This window comes from Balaenoptera musculus, chromosome 3, assembly GCF_009873245.2.
Source record: "Balaenoptera musculus isolate JJ_BM4_2016_0621 chromosome 3, mBalMus1.pri.v3, whole genome shotgun sequence".
Classification (NCBI taxonomy): Eukaryota; Metazoa; Chordata; class Mammalia; order Artiodactyla; family Balaenopteridae; genus Balaenoptera; species Balaenoptera musculus.
In genome coordinates this window covers 45,860,974-45,883,668 of record NC_045787.1, presented here as the reverse complement: position 1 = coordinate 45,883,668, position 22,695 = coordinate 45,860,974, and the positions used below count along the sequence as shown (strand labels likewise).

The following is a 22,695-nucleotide window of genomic DNA, read 5'->3' as shown; positions in this document are numbered from 1 at the left end:
CGGAAACAGGCTTTCCTCCTCGCTGCCATTTGGGTCCCCAAGTCATATCTAGGGATATTCTTAGCAACAATAAATTCTATTTCTCTGGCTCCAGCTCCACTTTGCTGTTGTGGGATCTCTGGCCTCCTTAAAGGCATCTCCCTTTTATCTTCATAAATCTTGAGGGGTGACTCACATGTGTTCAGACAAATCTTTGAGCCTTGAGAGGGCACTACTGTGGGTTGCTGGGTGAAGGTCCCTGTCCACTCACGTGGGGACCACTGGGTTCTCGTGCTGCTTTAGGCTGGCCTCCCCCAGGGGCCCACACAAACGCTGTGTTCCCCTGGAGTCCTCTCTCCTTTAGTTTTGTATGTTTTTTAAAAGTCTGTATAGTTACTTTATTTTGTTTATGTTTTTCAGTGTGTAACTCACACTACTTTGCATTTTGATATTTTTCAATCATTTGAGCAAAACAAACTTTTTCAGACCTTGCTCACTGTTACTCTTTTCCTTCAACCTCAGACACAAGTCTTCTGAGAAGCTTAGAACAAATCTAAGTGACAGAACTACATGCTGTTAGGACCAGTCTATAGGTACAATGTCAGAGGTCTTGTGGTTTTTTCAGGCCTGTCTACCTCATCCTCTTTCCCTCAGAGTAGCTTCTTTCGCAGAAGGCACTTCAACCCACATGCAAATACGCCCTATAAGTATGCAAATCATGTCCAGATATAGCTGAATATCAGAAATGAACACAACACATCTAACTATTCTATTTGCTCTTTCTTTGAAGCTCAAAACAGAATTTTCTTCTTAATGTCTGGTGGAAGTGAAGGTCAGGCAACGAGGCTATCATATTCATGTGGCAACTGCTGTAGAATAATTCTTTAATGGTTGCTGCTTGACCAGGTAAACAGTTTCTCTCAACCATTCCTTGCAACCCCTTTGAACCGAAGGGGTACGTTTACACTAAGTTTACTGAAGAGCCACTGGAATGTCTTCCATGTACTGTAGATTATTGCTAATGAAACAAGAGACCATTATGCAGTGGTCAGAGGGCTTGCAGATGTAGGTAAGATTCCAGCAGTGAACAAAGCTAACTTAGCGATCCCTTAATGCGGTGGTTCCCAACGTTTTTGGCACCAGGGACGGGTTTCGTGGAAGACAATTTTTCCATGGAAGGGGGTGGGGGAATGGTTCAGGCGGTAATGCAAGCCATGGGGAATGAAGCTTCGCTCGCTGGCCCGCCGCTCACCTCTTGCTGTGCGGCCCGGTTCCTAACAGGCTGTGGAATGGTACCATGGCCCGGGGGTTGGGGACCCCTGCCTTAGTGGAAAATTGAGGGGTCCGTTGCTGTACCAGCCAGATCAGCACATACACAAGTCAGTATGCATTTTCATTTCATACGTGTAACTTTAGGTTGTGGCTACCATACCTTTTTTTTTTCTTTTTCAGCCACTAGAAATGTACATTTGAATGTTTAATGAGAAACAGATGGTGCCTGAAATCTCTAACTTACATTTAACAAAAACTGTTTTGGAAATGTTGCTCGTGTATACTTTTACTGCTTTAAACACAGCACCATTTTAACCTGTTTTGATGAATAATTGAAGAATTACTGTCCTACTCTAAGACAGCATTTCAAAGTGCATGTGTTAATCATATACTTGATTAAACATTTCCTTGCCTTTCTCTTCAGAATGCCAATTGGCTTTTGAGTGGATAATTGTTGCAGTGAGAGCAGTGACGTTGAAAACAACTATTGCCTGTTTGAATTACTTAAAGCACCACCATGAAAAGAAATACCTGTGATTTGCTTTCTCGGAGCAAAAGTGTAAGTACTTTTTGTTTTCATTTATTTTCTAAAACTGTGTACCCACAACTTTTTACTGTTTTCTTTTGGATTTTAATACTGTGCTTTCATGATGAGACTTGTGAGAAACCCTTGGTTAACTTTCAGTTCTCTGACTGTATGCAGCTTATTAACAAATGAAGACTTGTTTGTCTCTGTGGCCTGGTTGACATTTGATGGGAATTCTCTTTCAGCCAGTTTATATGCCTTACCATTCATTAGTATGTGCCTACTGGTATGATATTGGAAACCCTGATTTTTGGATGCATGCAGAAAATATAAAAATTTGAAACTGAGGAAATTTATGTCTTGAATATCAAACTTTCTGGGCAAGTTCAAAAGGATAAATTGAACTTACATTACTAGGTACTTCAATCAATCACATTCTGCAAGTTCATGTACATGATGAATGATGTGAATACTTAATCAGTGGGTCATCACTTCCATGAGCTTTCTACCATGGCATGTGTCTTTAATCCTCTAATCTCCTCCTTTAAATTGTTTTTTTTTTGTTTTGTTTTTTTTTTTAGTGAAAGTCCTCAAGGCCCTGATGGAGATTCTTATTTCCACTCAGTGTTCTTAAGGTGCCAAAGTGGTGGTAATTTCTAGATTTCTATTATCTTATGAAAGAGAGCATAAGCAAATAGAGCAACTCAAAGAAAGCTACACAAGGCAGGGATGAAAGTAGACTGTTAATTTCCATCAGGCAAGCTCTAAGAACATGTCCCTTTGTTCATTCACCCAAGGGGAAAAAAGGCATCCAAACAGATGTAGTTATGACGTAGAAACATTCATTTGAAGGCATGAGAAAAACCACAAATGCAAACACATTTCTCTAGTACGGGAACACTTTGTGTTACAACCAGTGATTCTATGGTGATGGCCCAAGGCCATTTTTAATTCTTTCTATAGAATTAATTACCACCCAGCTTTTAAGGGTGAGCAATGCAGGAGTAATGGAGAGGGAAGTATAGTGCCCAGTAGGGTTTTTAAAAAAATGAGGATGTACCCAGAAGTGTGCCAGTTCTTGGACTGAGTACTGACTCTGTTTAATAACCAACCAAGGAAATTCAACAAATTCTGAGGGAATGTCCAAATTCATTTGTTTTACTTGTTGGTGTTTAGTTGTATGGATTATTGTGTAAAATCAAGGGCCATGGCATGGAGCCTGGAATTCCTTCTATTATCATAGAGCTGCTCTTTGTAATGGGAGGTGACCTGCATACAAATTACCAAACTGCAAACACATCTTTCTGTTACTGAGCTTTTCTTATTATAAGTTAAATTTGAAAGCAAACCATGCATATAATACTTCCTTCTTTTATTAAATTTCAGAAATATGTGATGTGAAAAATATGTATAAAGGTGAAAGGGAGAATATTTTGAATAATTAAAAATATATTATTAAACATTTCCCTGTTCTTGGAGGAAAATATTCTAAAGGCAAATGATTAACTGAGCTGTGACTTTAAGGACCTCCAAGTACTTCATGATGCCAGGAGATTTCCTATTTATATTTGCTTAATGCAAAAATTTTCATCTTGGTGGAAAGGCTCATGCTTCCCAGATTAAGAGAATCTGAGTTACATACACTTGTCCAAATGTAAACAGTAGGGCTCTCATTTCACTGCTTCTTAGCTTCTTGAAAATCCACTGGCGTAAAGAAAGTGCTTCCACTTAATTAAATGACTCTAAGCAGGAGATTACTGTTTATCCGAGAAAAGAGCCAGAATTTTTGCCTCGTGAGAAGTTGTCACTTTAGAGTTTTTAAATTTTATTTTGCACTGGTTTAAGAGTGTCACCCCCGCCCCTTAAGTCTTTGCCATAACAGAGTCCAAAATTTGTACACTTAGAAGTAGATGTTTCCCGTTTTTGATGAGAAAGGTTTAAAGAATTAATTTGATTTAGAATCTGAGAATGTTTTTCTTTGGCATTATGACATTTGAAAATCCAAAGAGAATGTTCTAGGTGTTAAAATGGGCTCTGCTCCTCCCTGTGTGTCTCCATGTATCTTGCTTCTGTCATTGTGAAAACTTAAGGAACACGAAAGAGGAGGGAACAAAAGACCGTCTTTAGACAGTCACCTTATCTGTTCTTGAGCATTTAAAGCAGTGTTCATATTTTTCTCCTCTCATTCAAGACCTGGTGCAGTGTCCCTTTTAATGACAAATGCTCTGAATTCTTCCTTTATTTGGACGGGATCCATGAAAAATTTTAACTATAAGAATGTAAACAAACCACTTTTTACTTAAAGCAACATTTTGCTGGTTTTGGAGGATAATTTGTAGTTGCAGTGGGTACAAAAGGGAGGAACTGGGCATATGGACAGTACCAAAGTGATGCATGGCCCCATTGGCTACCGCCTACTTAAGGTTCTCCCGTAAGTTCTGTGGTATGAAGGCCTTACCTCTTTTTAAAGTTTTCAAGCCACCTCTTATTGGACTGGCATTTTATTTTTGCAGGTATAATTAAAGTTCTAACATGACAGCTGTGCGTTTTATACCTCTTGGGGTGCTTAAGACTATATTTTTTTCCGGGTGTTGGTTCTCTGTCCAAAAGGGCAGAGCTCAAACATTTCTCTCTGTGTTAACCTCAGGAAGTGTCTTTGCCATCTATGTAATCTGGGGGCAATTCTTGCTGTTCTGACTTTTGCTTCAATGGGACTGAACAAGTGACATTTGCACAACAATTACAAAATTTAAAATTTTAGTGTCAAACCATTTTATCTCAAAATAATGATTGGTAAAATGAAGTTTGGTGAGTTATTACTCTCCTATAAGTTTCATAGCTGGAAAATCCCATGTACAAGGTATGCTTTATTTTTATTTACTATTCTGAATCATAACGGATCAACTGATTTCTCTATTTAAAACTTGCCTTCTTCTGCCTCAAATATGTTTTTATGAAGCCATTTAATTTAATCTAGAGCAGCATTTAGTTGTAAACATCTAGAATTTTTTTCCCCTGCTACCTGCATAGCATAGCAATTTAGAACAGAGACAGAATAGTTAGCATAGAATATCCTTTCTGAGGCTGTTAGAAAATTTTATGAAAGCACTTGTAGCAACAACTCTGTTTTTAATTAAACACTTTAATTTGCTACAGTGGTCAAGACTCTACCCCAGCCCTTTAGTGACCTGAGTTAACTCTATTGACTCTTTTCAATCCATTGGTTCCAAAGGGAAAAGAGCCATTTACAGTGACCCCATCCTCACATCTGTGACTCAAGCTTTCCTTGGCATTTCTCCACTGAAATATTAACATAGTATGACTCTTCCAAGGTTAAAAATTTAACTCTTGCAGCTTGTACTTCTGTTGAAAATAATTTTTAAAATAATAGATTTACTAGTCTTTGTATTCAGAATAATAATCATGATCTCCCAACATTAGGTTCTGGCATTTTTCAATATGGATATACTTTCACTGATCTAGCTTTTTATTGTCTACCCGGTATAAGGGAGCTGATGTGATAAAGTACAGCAATCTCCAACGTGGGCTTTAAAAAGAAAATATTAGGAATTCTATTTATATTTACTTTTTACTGTCATCTGTTTTCAAAATCAGTATAGTTTAGAGATCACTGGTGCAGTCAAAACAGAATAGTTGTTGAGTTCAGAGATGTGGAATCAATCCCCAGATCCACTGGTGTTTAAAGATCTGACTGTTAGTAAATTACTTAATTTTTTTGAACCTTAGTGTCTTTATCTGTAAGATAGAAAAAATATCATAATGAAGGTGAAAACACCTATCACATAATAAGTTGCTTGATAAATTCTCTCTATTTTGAGGTTTGCAGATGCTTTTTTGTAGCTACAGAGCAGAGTGATAGTATCTGGCCCAGAAATGGATCAAATGGAAATGCCTGGAAATGAAGCAAGTTCTGCTCACTAAAGGGGTTCAAGTCTAGCTTCCAAGACCATTTAGTCAATATCTATATCATGTTAAAGATTCAGGCATAAGATGGGTGGTTAAACTAGGTGAGAGTTCTGTTTTCTATCAGTTATGAGTTTCTTTGATTCTAGGTCATGTTGTACCATTCATAAAACTGAATTGAAAATCAGTTCCCAGGTAAATATAAAATCAAAGCATTGGGGCAAAAAGAGTATATTATCAGCTCAGGCTGCCATAACAAAATACTGCAGACTAGGTGGCTTAAATAAGAGAATTTTATTTTCTCACAGCTCTGGAGACTGAAGTCCAAGATCAAGGTGCTGGCTGATTTGGTTCCTGGTGAGAGCTCTCTTCCTGGCCTTCTCACTGTGTCCTCATGTGGTAGATGAGAGAGAGCAAGCTCTCTGGTGTCTCTTCTTATAAGGGCACTAATCCCATCATAAGGACCTCACCTCATGACCTCATCTAACCCTGATTGCCTCCCAAAGGCCCCATCTCCAATATAATTACATTGGGGGTTAGGATTTCAACATACGAATTTTGGAGGACACAAGTATTCAGTCCATAACAGTGAGTTTGATAATTTTAAGGGATGATATTAATAAGTGACTGTGATATTTATGCCCAAAGGTTGGTGGCTGATATTCTGGAGTCCACATATTCTCCCAACTGGATAACACTGAAAATTATCCAGTTAACGTGTTTCTCTTCATTTCCTATTTTCTAGATTTTATGTTAGGGGAACTCAGTGATGATTTTTGAGGTTCCAATCAGCTCTTCATAGACCTTAGGGGCTAATTTTAATTTTACTTAAAATATTTTTCCTCCCTTTACTATTCCTATTTTGCTTATTTTATACTGTTTGTTCTTAACATGCAATCCAGTAACATAAGTCTCCAAAGTACTTTTTCCTGTCAGTGGGTTTACCAGTTGAGCTAACTTTTCAGAGGTTTGTAAGTTTCAGACCTGATTATCTCTGAGCCAACCCAGTTCTCTCTATCAATGCCACTGCTTTTATGCTAACCATGAATGAGAAGTAAAGGTACAGACAAGGGGAGAGACACATAAAATTGTCTATACTGATAGTGTATTTTTAAATCAGGAGTTATTTTAAAAAAATGTTTAAGTACTTTTCCTTATAATATCTCTGTTGGTATTCTCTCAACTCATGAATTTTTATAGACCTTCCCATCTAGAGAATGAACTGGATAAATTTTCATTTTTCTTCATTAATCAACTCTCTTATGTATTGAATTCTAATGTATCTTGTAGTATTTTACATTAAATTCTCAGTTTCTTAGTACCTTGTATCATTTTCTTCCTACCAGTTTGGAGAGATTTACGATATCCTCTGCTCAATAGGATTTGTTGGTTTCTTGACAAAATTGCCCTCTATTTGACTTAGGATTCTTTCGGATGCTCTACACTTGGATAAAATTGTCATTCACTAGATGTCTGTTAATTGATGTTCCCTGTTCTTTTTTGGTAGAATTGTTGTTTAGTATTTATTCAAAACTGGAAGCAAATCCTGGGCTGTTTGGAGGGCACAGAGTATCTGGCAAGTATTTAGCATTCTGAATTTAAAGCCCACCTAAATGGGCTTCCAGTTTTGAGACCAGGAGCCAGGAGCCCACCTGGTGAAGTATGCCCAGCAGGCTTCCTAGAATCTCCTCTTTTCACAAAAGACTTTAGATGTCCAAAATTTGTAAACCAAATTTATCTTTTTCTTAAAAAATAATGTTTTCCAGTTGTACTTTTACATTGCTGAGTTTTGAGAAGCAACTGCCCTTTTAATGGCCCAAGCTGAGAAATTTATGCCATTTCATTGCATTGGTGCCTACTTGGAGAGGGGAGACTGAAAAGAAATTTAGAAAAGCTGATACATTTTGTTAGGGCACTTCAGAGGTATCTGCATTTGATTGTTCCTCACAATTACTCTGTAAGACTGATTATTCTGGGGGCTTTATGGTTCAAGTAAAAATAATGGATCCCTTTCCAGACTGGCCTCCTTTCTCTGCTATATCCATCACCACCTAAGGTATGAGACTGACAGAATTGTAGCAGCTTAGAATCCTGATGAAGTTAAGTATATAGAAACTGGATTTTTCACTGCTGGTCTCTCTTTAAGTCCAAAGAAGGTTGGAGGAGATACTATTGGTAAAGACGCTTTGAAACGTGCAAAGTACAAAGCAAAACTAAAATAATATTCTTGCTTGTGTCTTTGTTAGCAATAAACTGAAATGAGAACTTGTAGTTTCAGAGGTTTTATTCCTTTGGTCATTACTCCTGCCTTCATGCTTGTGCTCTTTCTTTACAAAATCCAAAAAATATTTATTGAATGGCTACTGTGTGTTAGGAACTGTGCTTGCTAGGCTCTGGGTATCCAATTGGGAGTAAGATACATATGGTCTCTACTCTTATAGAGCATATTTGACAACTAAATTTATAACTTCTATAATATTCTATTTATTATTTCATCCCCCCACCCCACCCTGACTGCCCAAGCCTGTCCCACTTTAATCTTTAATTCTTCCCAGGGATGCTGAAGTCGCATCCCTCTTACACACCTATGTGTACTTGTTCTTTGCATCCTGGGTATCCTCTTTGGCAGGATATTTTAAAATGTGAATAATGTGCCATGATTGTCAATTACGTTCATTGTTTCAGAAACATAGATTATTTTCAAGTGGTTAAAAAGAATTTTTCTCAGATAATCAACAATAACGCAAGAATAGCCGAGTATAAATGAATGTGAGTATGGAGGAAAGGTCTGAAAGAGTCGGGGCTGATCAGCCACCATTTGCTCTGAAATCAATCACATGACAATTTTAGTGGCCATAGTCAATCATTACATTGTTGCCTTTGAAAAACACCTCCACTTTTTTTTTTTCCTGATATTGTGATGTGTTTGCTATTTCATTTTTGGACACTTTCGAGTTGGAGTTGAATTCTGAATGATTATATCCAAGAAATAATTGCCTATATTGTACTTCACAATGTAAACATCAAAGATACATAAAAATGGAGAGAAGTTTTGTTGAGTTGCTGATAAATATTAAGGAATGACTCGTACAGATAGTATTGCTCTGTAACAAAGTGAAATTATGAAGAAAAGCATAATAATTTGGTGAAGTTTTCTATTAATAGTATATTGCTACAGAAAAAAATGTTTACTTATAAAGGCCACTTAGTTTTAATTAAAGCCAGTTCTCTTTTTCTTAAGTTAGACTTAGGTGTCATTTTTTATTATTAAAATGGCCACCTATAAGCAAGTATTTTGAAGGTTAAAAATGATGTCAGTTAAACTTATCAATGTGTTTACACAGTTTCCCAAGGTCAGTGCTTTCAAAGTCAGCCCAGGGATGGTCCTTAAGGTCCTGAGGTGCAGTCCAGGTTTTGCCACTTTGTATCTATGTCCTGGTAGGGGAAGGAGGATGAGAAAACCATAAATCATTAGATTATTATCAAATGCTCTCCATATCTACTATGATTGTTTCAAGGGTAAATTGAGAAAACAGTATTGAAAGCACATTGCAAAATAAAAATAAACAAAAAGCCAAACCAACCAAGTAAAAACACCCCCAGATAACGTTGTTTGGTACTCAATTGTAACACATGCTTCTGTACCAAGTGATTTAAGTCTTAGGCATTTTTAAAAAATAGAATTGGTCCATTGATAAACAGATTAACAAAAAAACCTTCACTTTTATTGTTAGAAAAAGTCATTCTTGACAGTTCACACGTTCCCCTAAGTTGTGGATACTAAAAGCCTTTATGCCACGGCCAAGAATGGTTAATGGTTATGTAGTTAGAGCCCCTGACCTTGCTTCCTAGTTCCTTCTGTTGCCTAGATTGGTCACACACCACACACATGGAATTTGGGATACAGGTCCAGTATTAGCACAAGCAGTGGGAATAAGACATTTAGCTTATAACTCTCTTATGGTCATATCTGTCCTCCCCGCAAACTCCTTACTATATGGAAGCCTGGACTTCAGCGTTGGCAGTAATGCTTCTGTGCTAGTGATTTGGCCATGTTTATAGACCCTCAGGCTCCTGAATTTAATTCAGTCAACAAAATTTATTAAGCCCTCACCAACTATTAGACTGTACTACAGCAGTCATACCCCATGGAGCTGCACACCAAATGATACCCCAGAAGTTCAGAGAATTAACAGTCCACCAATTCACTTCCAGATTGAGATTTAAGCTCTTCAGAGAATCTGGCTCACTGAGCATTAAAAACCAAATGTATTACAACTACTCAAACAATAATACCACAGTGCTACAACAAAAATCATCTTTTCCACAAACTCATTTAATACAACAAGCTACAAGTTTTACAGGTCTTCATTTCTGCTTTGTACTTTAAAATATTAAATGCCCAACTTATGTTTTTCTAGAAGAGGCCATTACATAGCATTAATTTACCAGCAGGGTTGCATTTCAATATAAGACGAATCATACCAAGCGATATCTAGATATTGCTCAGAAGCAATAGTCTCTGAAGGGATATTCGAAGATAAACAAGGGCGTTGAGGAAACCATGAGAAATCCCCAGAATGTACACATAGAAAGACATAAAAGATTCTTTTTCTGTTGTTGTTGAATTGCTCATGCAGAAATTCAGAAGATATATTTCCTCACCCAATATAAATGAAATAATTGGCAAAGTAGTCAGAGAGGAGCATCTCCTCCAGTGGGTAGTGTTGTTATCTATTTAGAAAGCATTTGTGTGTTCTGACTTCCCAAAACAGTGCTGAAAAACTTTTAAGGTGAGAAGGGAAAACCGAAAACACCCCCCCCCCAAATGCAGTTAGATGTTGACAAAAGTGGCTTAGAATGGATATAAGTGAAAAACTTTCTGATAGAGTTTCCTAATGTTGGCACAGTCTTTTCTGAGGAGATTATAAGATGGTCTTATAACAATATCTTTCAGAGTTCTGATCAAGTCTCTATGTTCTTTTAGATATATTGTTTGCATAAGCAAGGTCAGTTCTCAGCAGAGAGCATCCCCATTCCACTAAAAATATTCGAAGGGACTGAATTATCAATGAATCCAGTCACTAAACCCTATTACTTCTATTACTCCCAGAAGAATAACTTCTTAACTTCAGAACATTGAGGGGTTCTGGGGTGAACTATCCAACTTCTAGTTTAAGCTCAGAGATGTAGAATGTTGCAAAAGAGTGGCAGTCCCACCCTGCCATCAAGTAAAAATCTAGACACACTACATATTCATGACTTTAAAAAAATCCATCAGAGAATTGAGGTTGTAGGACAACCAAGCAACCCCAAATCTGGAAAGAGATAGGCAGACACTTGTCAAGAAGAAGAGAAAGAATGCCGTCCTTTGTTTACATCAGATGCTATGTAAAGCAGTAAGGAGAGTCAGAGAAAATTTTTAATGAATTGCTAGAGGTTGAGTGTGGGCTAGCGTGAGAGTATGGACACACTGGTCGTTGCATACGCAGGGTTGGGGGGGAATCCTGTAGCAGACTTTTCCTCTACAGACCTCACCAGGTGCTCACAGGGAAGACTGGGGAGAACAGCAGCCACTATTGAAACCAGACCCATCTCCCCAGCGGAATTAAAGAGTTACTCTGCAAAGGGAAGAGCAGTAAGAACTTCTGACTTAGGGTACTGGGGGAAATGCATTGGTGAAGAAGGGAACAGGAAAATAAAGCTCTATCTTCAGGGTGGGAGGTAAGAATATGTGCTAGGACCAGCACTACAGTTGGAGGAGGAGCAGAGGCACTTGTGATGACCACATCCCTAAGCCCCGGGAGCACAGTGCCTACCTAAGACTGAGGCTTAATCAGAACATCGAGGAACACTCTTCTTCCCTGATCTCCCATCAACATCCTAACAAGCATTGGGTGAAAATAACAGTGGAATAGGCTGCAAGAGCTTCCAGAGACAGATTCTCTGGGGGCCCAGCACAAAGGAGAGACCCAAAACTAAGGATGGAGCAGATATTAAGAAAACAACCACTGGACAGCCATTCCATAATCCAGGGTTCCCCAACCCCCAGGTTGGTCCACAGCCTGTTGGGAACCGGGCTGCACAGCAGGAGGTGAATGGTGGGTGAGCGAGCGAAGCTTCTTCTGCCGCTCCCCATCACTCGCATTACTGCCTGAACCATCGCTTGCATTACTGCCTGAATCATCACCCCCGCCCACATCTGCAGAAAAATTGTCCTCCACGAAACTGGTTCCTAGTGCCAGAAAGGTTGGGGACTGCTGCCATAACCTATGCACGTGGTGTTGTTAGAGAAATTTGATGCCTGTGGTGCACTGAGGTTAATCATAAGAACAAAACCCCTCCAATCTAGTCCCGTTCCTGACTAGATTAATTCAAATTCCCATGCAAAAGGCCTAGCAGAAGGAAAACTGTGCTCATCTTTAAGCATAAAAATTTATTCACCTCAGTATCCACTGTCCAACACAAGATATCCAATTTTCAGTAAAAAAATTATTAGGCAAATAGAAAGACAAGAGAAAATACTTCAAAAGGACAAAATAATATACAGAAGCATCCCAGATATGGCACAAATGTTAAAATTATCAGACTAGGAATTTAAATATGATTAGTATGTTAAAGTCTCTAATGGAGAAGATTGACAACATGTAAGATCAAATAGATAATTTCAGCAGAGAGACGGAAACTATAAGAAAGAATCAAATGAAATGCTAGAAATAAAAAACACAGTAACAAAAATGAAGAGTGTCTTTGGGCCTATTAGTAGCCTTGACACAGCCAAGGACAGAATCAGTGAAATTGAAGATAAGTCAGTAGAAATTACTCAAACTGAAATTGAAGATAAGTCAGTAGAAATTACTCAAACTGGAATACAAAAAGGAAAGAAAATGTAGAAAAAAAGAGAACATAGCAGATCATCCAAGAGCTATAATATAATAAAAGTGGTATAGCATATGCATAATTGAAATCACAGAAGGAAAAGAAAGAGAAATTGAGATAGAAGGAATGTTTGAAGAAATAATGACTGAAAATTTTTCAAAATTAATGACACACACCAAATCAGACTCTAAAGCTCAGAGTACACCAAGCAAGATACATACCAAAGTACACACACACACACACAAACACACACTCACACTCACAGAAGCATATCGTATTCAAATGGCTGAAATCAAGACACAAAGAGAACATCTTGAATGTAGAGAAAGAAGACAAATTACATACAGAGGAACAAGGATGAGAATTACAGTACACTTATCCTCAGAAACTATGCAGGCAAGAAGACGCAGGAGTGGCATCTTTAAAGTACTGAGACAAAACTGTTAACCTAGAATTCTATACCCAGTAAGAATATATTTAAAATATGCAGTAAAAATACTTTATTGGAGTGAACTATTCCAGTTTCCTATCCTTTTTTGTGTCCCCCAAATAACATGCACATATGCTCTCATGATATTTGCTTTCCTTCTGCAAGTCTGAGAGGATGAAAATATTCCTCCTGTTCAGGACCAACACCTCCAGCTCCTCAGAGGACTTAGTCAATTACCCCCTCCCTCCTACATACTCAACTGCAGTTTTGCTCATCTCTTTTCTATCTCTCCTTTTGGCCTTGGTAAATGAATTAGATCTTCAATTTGCATTTGACACTTCTACCCATGTGTACTTCTTTGGACAATTCCTCTTCTCTTCCTGATATTTATTTAAATATTTCCTTTCAGGTCTGTATGCCCCTTAAACAATGCTGTTCCCCAAGATCCTGTCTTTGGCCCACAAGATATTCTAAGATAATCTTACCTCCTTTCCAGTCTTTATCTGTTTTCTGTTTGTGTCTAAATCTCCATGTCCATTTCAGATTTCTAGTTTTAGTTTCAGAATTTTATTCAGTTGCAGGTTGGACATTCATTATCTCCACACATTTCCCAAACTAGATTCATGCACTATTCTTTCTTCTCTCTAAACATGCTTCTGCTTCTCTATTCTCTACTGCATTTGCTGCCCCAGGCATCAAGCCAATGGCCTAAGCCAGAGCCCTGGGAACCTTCCTCAACTCCTTGCTCATTATCCCTCCCAACATCTAAACAAGCAACAAATGTTACTGCAGTTATCTGAGTCTTCCTCATTCCAACTGTACTTCCTACTCTGCCAATGACTTGGGAATCACTTTATTTTTCCTTACCATGCTGGGTGTCATTAAAGTATATACCTAAGTAGAGAGGACCAGTAAAATTATGTATGTGTTGTATATGGAAGCTAGTAACATTTGTTACTTTATCCATTTCTGTTGCAGATCTTACTTTTTCCTATTAGCAGTGTACTGTCTTGTTTTGAATCTATATCTTTTCACAATTGCTTTTGATTAGAATTTAAACTAGCTCAAAAAGGCTAAATCTGCAACAAAGTAGAAGCTGACTTTATGAGTGTATGTGTGTGAGTGTAATTTCTATTACAGCCATCATTCATAATTCATTTTTTTTAAAGAATAATTATAGTAAAGGCTGATCGTGCATATATGATTTTGTATATAAACAGATCGGATGAATGTTAGATTTTTATACTAGATATCAAGTGGAATTAAGATCTAATATGTGTGCTAACATGACTAATAATAATAATAACTTATAATTGTAAAATGCAGTTGTTTCATATACCATCCCAACATTTTCTTGTTCTTTTCCTCACAAAAACTTGTAGGTAGGATACGTAGTTATTTTTATCCTCATTTTACAGAGATTCAAAATGAGCCTTAGTCAGATTAAGTGAGTTAGTATGCCCACACAGCTAGTAATGGAGAAGCCTAGATGTACTTCCAGACCTTTTGATTCCAAATTCCTTCCTCTGGTCACTATACCACTGAGCCTCACATATGTAACTGTGTGACTGCAGGCATCAGTGATATGCTAATGCACTTTTACACCATGTGTCTGCTAAAAATAAATTGCAACATACCAATTAGATTCTGCTGTTTATAGATATACCTACAGTTGGACAACAATGTTATATGGTAAACTCCGGATGTTTTTGCATTCTGTAGTGTGACAGAAAATGGAGGAGATTTTTGTTTAGGGAGACGTTTTAATTGTGAATGGAGGCCCCCAGGTGTTGGAAAGAGAGGTTACATCCTAAGAAAGGTAAACCCTTTTGCATAATAAAGTGCTAGAATTTCTTAACGTGCCCCTGGCTGTTCAAGGGAGATACAGTTTGGGGAAAGGCAGAGTTCTGGAGGACTCTGGGAAGTGAAAAGGTGGGAGAAAGCCCTTTCAGGGAAGGAGGCACATGGCAGCAGATGGGGACTTACAAATGGTTCCCATAGCAGAGATGGCCTGGTTAAAGCCCCTTTAGGAGTACTGAGTTGACGGGTTTTAAAGATTTTGCTTGTTTTATTTATTTTTTTTCTCAAACCTTTCTTTAAGCCTGTAATTACAACATCATTGTAACAATTTTGCCCCAGGGTGTGAGGAGGAAGAAGGCTATATTCACACTTGAGACAAGGGAAGAAAAGAGCAGGGAGGAAGCAGTGATGGTACATTAACTGGGACAACTGTTCAGAGGGAGTTGTGACAAATACCACCTCGGTACACGCAAGTTCCTCTCCCTTGGGTATTGCCCAGAAATGGTGGGAAGGGCTCTGAATGTCACATGGTTATCTGGCAAGAGCACTTTGTTCATTGTTTGTCCACCGAAGTCTGAATACTTGGGGGCAAATACTTTGTGTATCTATCTGTGTGCATGTATGCACACACACTCACACACACACACACCTGTGTGTATACTGCTACTGGAGTTCTTGGCATAGGCTATGCTATTTCAAATTACCTTATAAAATACTTTTGTAATACAATATTTTGTAACGAAATTTTATTGAGCGCTACCAAATACCAACACGTTATATATGTTTACTCATTTTAGTTAATCCTCAAAACTATTCTGTGAGTACCATTTTTATCCCTGTTTGATGGACAAACCGAGGTACAGAAATGAGCTAGGACTTACGCTTAAAATACCTACAATATAAATATTTGAAATAATAGCATAGAATATGAGGAAAATGCCAAAATTTTTATGTAGGTTTTAATAATAAAACTGAATAGTCAAGTTATTTTAAAATATTAAAGTTATTATATGCATACATCTTGATCAAAAGTAGATTTTAGACTTGTTGTCTGGGTATAGGGAGGGAAAGTATTAAGTTATTCAGTTTCTTTCTTATAACTGTAAATAGATTGTAAGATGGCACCTATGCAAATGGCGGTTTCTCTTAGATAATTGGCCATGTGGGCCATATGACCTTTTGAACATGTTTTTCCAAATGCTTCATTCTAATTAGAGCGCAGTCTTTCAGATTTGAGTGGATTCGTCTAAGTGGCTAGACAGGTTTTCATCCTTCCTGGAAAAGAGCTGTATAAAGCACATGTGAGCTTTGGAATAGCAAGAGCTTTTATTCAAATCACTCCTTGCATGACTTAACACTTTCTTCTACCTCAGATCAGTATAGTCTTCATCAATGTCCCGTCTCTGCAAAAGATATTTCTCTTTACATATCCTGCACAAGATAATGTCAGGAATCAACTGAATCTTCTTAGACATATAGGGTTTTTTGGTTTTGTTTCCTGCTCTAAAAACAATTGCTCTCTCCTTGTATTTGCAAAGGAGCAAACAAGTTTGGTTTGTGTACATTATTTTTTTTTTAATTTTATTGAAGTATAGTTGATTTACAATGTTGTGTAAACTTCTGGTGTACAGCAAAGTGATTCAGTTTTACATATATATATATATATATATATACACACACACACACACACACACACATATACACTTCTTCATATTCTTTTCCGTGATGGTTTAACACAGGGTATTGAATATAGTTCCCTGTGCTGTACAGTAGAATCTTGTTGTTTATCCATCCTATATATACTAGTTTGCATCTGCTAGTCCCAAACTCCCAATCCTATCCTCCCCCTTGGCAACCACAAGTCTGTTCTCTACATCTATGAGTCTGTTTCTGTTTCATCATTTGTGTCATCTTTTAGATTCCACATATAAGTGATATCGCATGTATTTGTCTTTCTCTTTCTGACTTACTTTGCTTAGTATGATAACCTCTAGGTCCATCCTGTGTACATTACTCTTGCTTAATCTTTCCATCCAGCTGATGCACACCACGAATGCCAATGTGTCGAGTCCATCTTTGATAGATGGACTCTCCTTTGTTCCAAATTCCACTATAGTTTAGTTTCTGAAGGCAACACAATTTTGCAGCATCTATAAAATAGTTTATTTCAGTAATCATGACCCTGAAATATGTTGCCAGGTGCATATTTTGATCCCCAAACTTGAAAATATTCTCATGATTAGATTGTTGTGCTTTCTATCTTTCATGGCTTTCTGTTTTCACTTGAGCTTTCCTAGTTTTATCCCCCTCTTTAAAATTAAACTACTGAAAGTTTTATTTATTTCCATTACTGAATACAAAAAAATTAAAGTCAGATGAATGTATTCTTCAGAATTATATAAACAGTTCATTGTAATTTAGTAAGAAGTTCTCATCTGTTATTTCATCTATGTCATTATATATCATCTATGTCATCATCTGTTTCTCTCCATAGTTTTTCTGAAGCATTTTCTTTCTCTTATCAAGTGCTCTCTTTTGTGTGTGTACAGAGACCTCATTGGGATAATTGCTATACAAAAAATTCGTATGATGCTTTTCAATTTACAAAGTGATTTTACAAACAGTACCTTATTTGAGACTCATAATAACCTTGTAAATTAGGCTGTGCTATTATCTTTTTTTTTTTTTTTGCAGATAAGAAACCACTTTTATCAGGAATTGGGAAGGCATTTGCAATGAAAACTTTTAAATCCAAACCCTGACATGTGTTTACTTTCCCTCCCTCTTTTTTGATTTGTTCCGTTCTCTTAATCCTTAAATTACTAGCTGTTACTGAGCTATAGTTGAGCCTTAGTTGTCTCATCCAAAAATAATATAGATTAGAATAACTACATCATACACTTGTTATGAAAACTAAACAGATAAGGCATGTTAAGATGTCTAGCACAGCACCATACCATATATAATAGTTGCATAATAAATACTAGATTTCCTTTCCCCTCACTGCTACTTAAACTTTCTTTCTTCTGAAATTTAAAAATTTTTACCAAGTCACCCAGACTAGACTCTGAGAAAAATCATGATCAGTATAATTTATAAGGTAAAAATGCAGCAGAAAAGAAAGAAAAAACCTGAAGATAGAGTGAAAACTGTGACCTGTTTTCTGTGAAACAAATGTGAAATTGAGTTTTAGTCTTTCAGGTAGGATAGTGCAAACTAAAAATAATTCGCATGTCCACAAAGAATTAGTGAAATAAAATTGTGTTAAAATCCAGAGGAATGGAAGTTAATGAAATAGGTTATTTTATTCTTGTTACTGTGGTCTCTCAATTTCTTTAGAGTCTGTCTCTGCAGTAATGAAGGGGAACAAAGGGATGGATGATAACAAAATAACTTATTTGGATTTGGAATGTGTTTTACTTGTCTCTCTCTCAGCATGGGTATGTCTGATCTCATGGGGACTTAATGAAAACAATATATTTTTGTTAACTGACTGGTGGCTTAATGAATAAATTTTTAAAAAATGGAGTTAGAAAACTGGCCCATTTCTTCATGTCTTGCTTTTTACTCAGCTTTTCCCTTTCTCCATTCTACAGTAGCAATGAATTCTATCACATAGATAGACTCAGAAACTAACCCCAGCCGAGAATCCCTGTGTTCTTTGTGAGGGAAAAGGATTTAGGATGGTAACTGAATGTTTCAGTTGAAAAAAACTGAGCTAATTAATTTGAGATTTTTTTTTCTAAATATTGCATAAACCTATGATGAAATTGAATAATAAGCAGTGGATGTGTGCCTTTTATGTTGTTAAAAGGTAATTGATCTTTTCCTTTGCAGCTTCCTCATTTTTGTATTTTGCTTAACAAGGCTTTTCTACTCCAAGATTATGGATAATTTCACCCATGTTTTCTAACATTCTTATAGTTTTCTTTTTTCCCCTAAATTTGACAAACAAATTCATTTCCTTTCAATTGCAGTAGATGCTGAAATGATAGCTGTTTGAAACAGTTTTTAAAGATTAATAATCCTCCATGGTGAGCTGTCTTACACATACTGTGATTGGTTATCGTACAGAAGAGGGAAAGAAGGCATATTCCGTAGTAATAGCAAGTTCGACAATAAAAGCTAAATGGAGTGAACTGAGAAAATGTATCATTCTTCTTTTTTCTTCTTTTCAGTCATCATGTTGCATGAGGTACAGCCATATTAGTGAATAAGTACTAACACATAAATATACATATATACATACAAATGGTGGAGTGGACTGCCTATTCAGGAGGGGTTCCCAGAAGAAGGTGGCATGAAGAGACCCATAATGTCTTGTGAGAGAGAGTGGAGCCTAAGGGGGAACTTTGGTTAGAAAAGAGCCAATGGATTATTTCTAGTGAGAGATCAGAAAAGACAGGAATGATAGAGTTGGAAAAAGTGAGTTATCAAATTCTTCCTCCTGTAGATACCATGCCAAGCAGAAATTCTGCCCCAAACCCCCAGCCAGGCTAACACTCTTCTTCACAAGCTTTTACTTTTAACTCTGGTAAATCTTGGTTAGATCTTTTGAGTTTTTGGTTAGTCTTTTGTGTGTGATTCTGCACACACCTTACTTCAGTCACTGCCAGTCAACCTGGAGGTAAGCAGGGTGGTTTGCAACCTGAAATCTAGAAAATCTAGGTCCCATGGCTTTGGCCCCAATAGCACAAACTTCTGTGGTATGAATCCTGTGCACCATCCAGTGACCCCTTTAATTAACAACTGGGTTGTGGCCCTGAGTTCTGTCAAATAGCTTATGTCCTCCTACAATTTCTTAAGAATCCCAGCAGAGTCTAAGTGAGCCAACATTTTCATCACATCTTCCTTGACTATAAGTTACCTGTTGACTAAATCATTTTGTGAACGTGTTTTCATTTTTTAACATTTAGTATTTTGTCCTCTCTATAATCAAGGTATTTATCAATGCATGTAAGGAGTGACATAGACATTGAGCCATATATTTTTTTCTAAACTGGTATTCCCTTGTTTTTGCACCATATACTGAATAATCTATCTGTTTAATGGAAGTGGAAGTTTTTTGAATAGAAGGAGAAAAGAAAAATGACTTTCAGATTTCATTAGATTTTTTGGTTTTGCCACATAAGGGAGGTTACACTCAGCCTCCTGAAAAATTCCATTTTAAAATGAGGTTTAAGTGCTAACCCGTGTCTCTTGGTGATCTGCCTATTACTTGTAAATAAAGGATTTCTTTTGAACACTTTGTTCTTTTGAACATTTAGTATTATTTTTTACTTGATGTTTAGTATTATTATTTTTTGTAATTTAGGAATAAATTTATTGTTGATATCTCTTAACTCATTGCTTGATTCATCTCCATGTTGAGTTTGGGAAGAAATATTTTTATTAAATGATAATTTTCTTAAAAATGAAGTACTACAAAGGAGAAGAATAATAGGAGACACTGGAGAATAAGTGGTTATTTGGAAACTAATGGGTATTAAAGACAGCTTTGAGGCATTTTGAGGTTAATATAATTAAATGATACATTCATTTCTAGGAAAACCTTCCTCAGCCAATAGATGAGGCTCTACCAGGTGACTGCTGCTAGAAGGCTTTCCTCGCCAATACCTTCTCCTCCTCTGCGTTATGCCCAGATATCTACCAAGGTAGTGCAGGTGCTCTGGGGCCCGTCTTCTCTTCTTCTTTCCTGATCAGTGTCAATGTTCTCTTCCCCAATCTTACCCCTCTCCTGCTTATCTCAAGGCTTGGGGAGGACATAAGAAATAGCTCCTCCTTAAAATAATTGTAAGAAATAAGCTTATAGTCTTGCTTACTAAGGACATACAACACCCAGTAGAGGAGGTATCTTTTCAGAGTCTCAATATGGTCAGTTACTTTGCATTTCCATCCCTTGTCATCCCTTCCCAGCACCCTGCTACAGCTGAAGTGCTTCCCTGAAGTGAGGAGAACAATTATTATAATCATCAGAAGAGAATAGATATAGTGTAATTTGGGATCACTCAGTTCTTTGTCCATCTGCTTTTTCTGTCTATAGGATCAGACCCACATGTGCTTCTGCACTTGGGGAAATATAAAGATGGATTTCCTATTAGAAAGAGCAAAGAATTCCAGAAAAGGCCACTCAAGATACCAAGTTTCTCAGAGGAAATGAATGATTTCTAACCCTGCCCAGTGAGAAAATAAGTAGAAGTAGGCTCAAGAAATTTCTCAAGAGTAATAAATAGGCAAGACAAGAGGGATAGAAATAGAAGGAATGGGGAGAATGATGATGGAAAGGAGAAGTAAGCACACTTAAACATTTTATAAACCTGAAAAAAAAGCAGTTGATGAAACAATATAACTAGCCCAGGGTTTATCCCAGACTTTGAATTAAAAAGAGATCCTTAAGCCCATCTTTTTCCTTCTTCCTACCTCTTTTTCCTTCTTTCAAAATGACCTTGAATTTCAGTTTGGTAGGTTTTGGTGCAGCTGTTATTTGATAACAACACATTGTGCTTTTCAATTTACTTAGATTGTTTAAAAAACAGATAACTGAAAACCATCTGTTTGTGTTTCTGTGTAATTTGTTCTCAGGACAGGGACTAAGAAAAAATCATTGAAAATCCTGCTAGGAAAGCCTCTCATTAATTTAAGGAGTTCTACCAACTCAGTCTGTAGTACCAGGTGGAAAGGGTTCCAAGCGTGGAGATTTCTGGGAGAAGCAGAAAATTAATTTCTTCCTTTGCCCTTTGTGGTTGGGTGGCATTGTTTTTATTCTCCTGGCAGTGTCTCTCACAATGTAACGTGCATTTGAATCATCGGGAAAAATGCATATTATTAAAGTTTACCCCATGAGACTTTGGTCAGTCTGTCTGGGAAGGTCAGGAACCTCCACAGTTAAACAATTCTCCAGAAGATTTGGATGTAGTCCAAGGACCACAGTTGGATGAACATTGCTTCTTAGAATGATAAATCTGTATTGTATTTTGGGGAGGCAAATTCAGGACAGGTGTTCTGCAGCTCAACTATTACTACCAAGAACTAAATAAAAAATACACACACACACACAATCCCCAGAACAACTCAAATAGCATAACAACAAAACAAATGGCTCAAAGCAAAGCAAGACCCAACAATGGATTTTAAAAAGGTCCTTAGAGATATAAAAGAATCTGATCAAACTCAGCTACTGAGACAAATAGGCCAACTCTATGTTGATGTGGAGGAGTAATGGAAAACCTTTCAAAGGATCATAGTTAATTGCAGTTATTGACACCAAGCCTTGGGTTCTGGAAAGCATTATCAGTTTTACACAGTGCTAATCTGCCATATGTGGGACATGCCGAGTAAATCTATTCTGTTGAAGTCCCTTTTGTAATACTGTGCTGTATTTTGTTGGGTATATATTCTATTTTTTGGTTTTAACTTAAGGTTTTAACTTAAAAATATTCTCCCCTGCACTTTTTCCCCCTAACTTCTAAAGGACATAATACAGCTTTTCACTTGTTAATAGTAGAAGACTGGGAGGATTTACTCATTAGAAAATGGTGGTGGGTTCTGCAGGCTGGATCTTTCTCAAGGACATGGATTCTGTCACTAAAGATGGATGTGATTTCTGGATAACCATTAGACCTCATTGTGCCTCAGTGTTCGCCTGTGTGAATTGGGGGCAGGGCATAGTGGATGATTTCTGTGGTCCTCTCTAACGATAAATAAAATAAGAATGTGCTAAGCACTTTCATCTGTTCTCTCATGTGAACCTCACTACACCCTTCATCTCTAGTGAGGAAGATTGTCATTAGAGATAAATTAAAAAGAAGATAGATTTAACAGTACCTGAATTCACTCACAGGTGGTAGTGATGAATTCTAACCCATATCTTTTCGCTGGCTAGGGT

General features: G+C 37.2%; 1 protein-coding gene across 2 annotated transcripts in view; it reads left to right on the top strand.

The window, feature by feature from the left end:
• The first annotated feature begins 1,697 nt into the window (after positions 1 to 1,697).
• PDE4D (phosphodiesterase 4D) overlaps positions 1,698 to 22,695 on the top strand; it is a 1,110,708-nt gene continuing 1,089,710 nt past the window's right edge. Inside the window, exon 1 of one of the 2 annotated variants that reach the window (XM_036845542.1) lies at positions 1,698 to 1,810. In XM_036845542.1, the coding sequence (XP_036701437.1) occupies positions 1,769 to 1,810 (42 nt within the window). In that variant the 5' untranslated portion in view covers positions 1,698 to 1,768. The remainder of the gene's footprint in view (positions 1,811 to 22,695) is intronic. The other variant, XM_036845544.1, reaches the window with a different exon arrangement.